The 2,444-nt window shown below is 57.5% G+C and overlaps 1 protein-coding gene across 1 annotated transcript; it reads right to left on the bottom strand.

Annotated features, from left to right (window-relative positions):
* Positions 1–314: 314 nt before the first annotated feature.
* VDBG_09191 (conserved hypothetical protein) lies at positions 315–1,002 on the bottom strand (the record flags this gene model as incomplete). Its single annotated transcript, XM_003000650.1, has 2 exons — positions 315–798; positions 853–1,002. The coding sequence occupies 2 exons, from the start codon at positions 905–907 to the stop codon at positions 521–523; spliced, it is 333 nt and encodes a 110-aa protein (XP_003000696.1).
* Positions 1,003–2,444: the final 1,442 nt, after the last annotated feature.

Here is a 2,444-nt window from a genome sequence, read left to right as displayed (position 1 = left end):
ACAAAGGGCTGGAAAACGTTCCGACTGGCCTGCAGCCTTCACAGTGTGTATAGGCCAGCTGCACTTTAGCGGTCACTATTCGGGTGCCGCAACATGGTCTGTTGTACGTCAAGTATGGCGCAATTGATCTGCTTCCGATGTGACCTTCTGATTCATTTTCACATTTGAATTGTGACGCGAGTTATTGCTTGTGCCAGACTTCGCTGCGACATGGTACACCTGCTTGTACAATTTGGCAGTCGATAGACAACGCAGCCGACGATGGAAATAAAATGAAAGGCCACCACCAAGTTACAGATTGAGGCTCACGTCTCAGTCGAATAAGAAGTATCATTTTCGGTCCAGTGGTATCTATCGCAGCTCTCCCGGCCGCTCCAATGACCCCCCCAAGAAAAACCTAAAACGCCGATGGATGATACCTGAGTAACCCTAACCCAGGCCTTTGTCTTGCCCCGCACCCAAACTCCATGAAGCCCAAGCCCACGATCCATCCCAACACCCCTCGAGACGGGAAGACAATCTACCGCTTCGTAGTGAAGTCAATCTCGTGCTCCGAAGGGTCCCACGTGCCGTCGGCGGCCTTCTCGCAGGTGCACGCGTCGGCGGAGCGACGGCCGCAGCTGCACGTCTCGCCGGCGGGGTTGGCGTTCTCGGTGCTGGCGCGGTCGCAGTTGCAGCCGCCGGCGGGGCGGGCGCGGCACGAGCAGCGGGCGCCCGAGATGGCGTTCTCCGAGGCCGACTTGTCGCACGTGCAGTGCAGGGCCGACTGCTTGCCGCAGGAGCACTTGGCTTGCTGGGCTGGAGGCAGGGATCAGTATGTGGCGTGAGAGGGGGGCGTGGTGGTGAGCTTACCGCAGACGCAAGAGGCGGACTTGCCGCAGCAGGTGGAGGACTTGTCAATGGCCATTGTGGTTGAGGTGGGCTCTAGTGTGGTTGTGATAGTGGTTGTGGTGGTGGAGGAGAGTGAGTTGGTCTGATGGTTGAATTGAGTAATGGTTGAACTGAGTGATGACTGCTGAATGAGGGAGATGAAATGTCGTGCTCAGTGTTGCCGGCTTGAAGGTTATATACCATCAAGCGTCAATGGATGAAGACGTCACAAGTGTCACAGCGAAGGCTCGCTGACCTTTGTCTGCCTGTCATCAAACGCATGCTGATTGGCTGCTGACCATTTCCAGCCAATGAACGCTCGCCTATTTACAATCTGGCCCGGACACGACACGCCACTACGGAGAACATCGTTCGACTCGGCCGTTCCGGAGGGAGGCTCGATGGTCTCGGGCTGGTCATGCGACGCTTTGGCCAGGGATACCTCTGTTCCCTTATGGATTCCGATTCGGATGACCGTGTCCGCTTCTACCGTTGACTGGTCACGGCACCTCGTCCCGCATCATTTTGTTGTCCTCATGTCATGACCTCTGTGATCAGAACCCTCTAGCAGGCGTGCTTGCTATTGTACACCTACCCGTTGACAACATCGAGTCCCGGCTTGTCGGCATGAACAGATCGGCAATCCCATCCGAGCTGCGCCGGTTTCATTCGCCATATCTTGCGGGGCAAACTGCCGTGTCCCGGACGGTGATGCCGGCCCCGCGCCGGAGGACGACTTGCAACGCTGGCGGGCGGGTTTTATGACGATGCTCTGTGGCAGGCACAGCAAGCGCTTCCCTGCCCAATGCCCCGCGAAAACCACCAACCTGCATGTCACATCATCAACATGACCTCTGCTGCATCGACAGAACCAACAGGCCAATTGACTCGTCTCTTCCCTGCAGCCTCTCTGCGGGGCTGTCGTGATGATTCGCTGCCGTGACGCCGGGACCTATGAACAGTGCATCATGACACCACAAGCACACGGCTCATGCCAACAGCTTTCAGGAAGCGCCAATCATCACTTCCAGCAGAAGATGAAATGAGGCTTCAAGACAGCAGCATGCAGTAGTGAAGCTGCGGGCCGTGGCCGTCGGGCATCCGGACAGTGGTGATTGACCAGTCCCGACGCCTGCGATAGGCGAGGTCCGCAGTTGGTGTGCCAGGCTGTGGATGCAGGCATTGTTGTCAATGTCTATTTGGCCAGCCTGATCGACCAACCTGCGGCCACCTTCTGGCACGCGCGTATGCTACAACACGCCTTCGTTGATTGGAGATGTAGCAAAGGGTCAAGCCATCGGCACGCGTCATGTCGGCCACTGCTGCACGTATGCCCAACGTGTTGCACCTCTTGTTCAGATATAAAACCATCTGGTCATCAGTGATCCTCTCGGGGCATGCGAGCGCACAGCACCGCCAACCCAGCCATCCAGACAGCATGGCGAAAGACGTGAGCAGCGACGAACTGGCGCGGGAGCGCGAGCTCACGTCTCCGCCCGAAACGCTCCTGACCCCAGACGCCCACAAGCTCACGCAGACGATGGACCAAGACACAGGGCCTGTGACATCGTAGG

Source organism: Verticillium alfalfae, genomic scaffold (assembly GCF_000150825.1).
Source record: "Verticillium alfalfae VaMs.102 supercont1.14 genomic scaffold, whole genome shotgun sequence".
In the NCBI taxonomy this organism is placed as follows: domain Eukaryota; kingdom Fungi; phylum Ascomycota; class Sordariomycetes; order Glomerellales; family Plectosphaerellaceae; genus Verticillium; species Verticillium alfalfae.
This window is presented reverse-complemented; position numbering and strand designations above follow the sequence as displayed.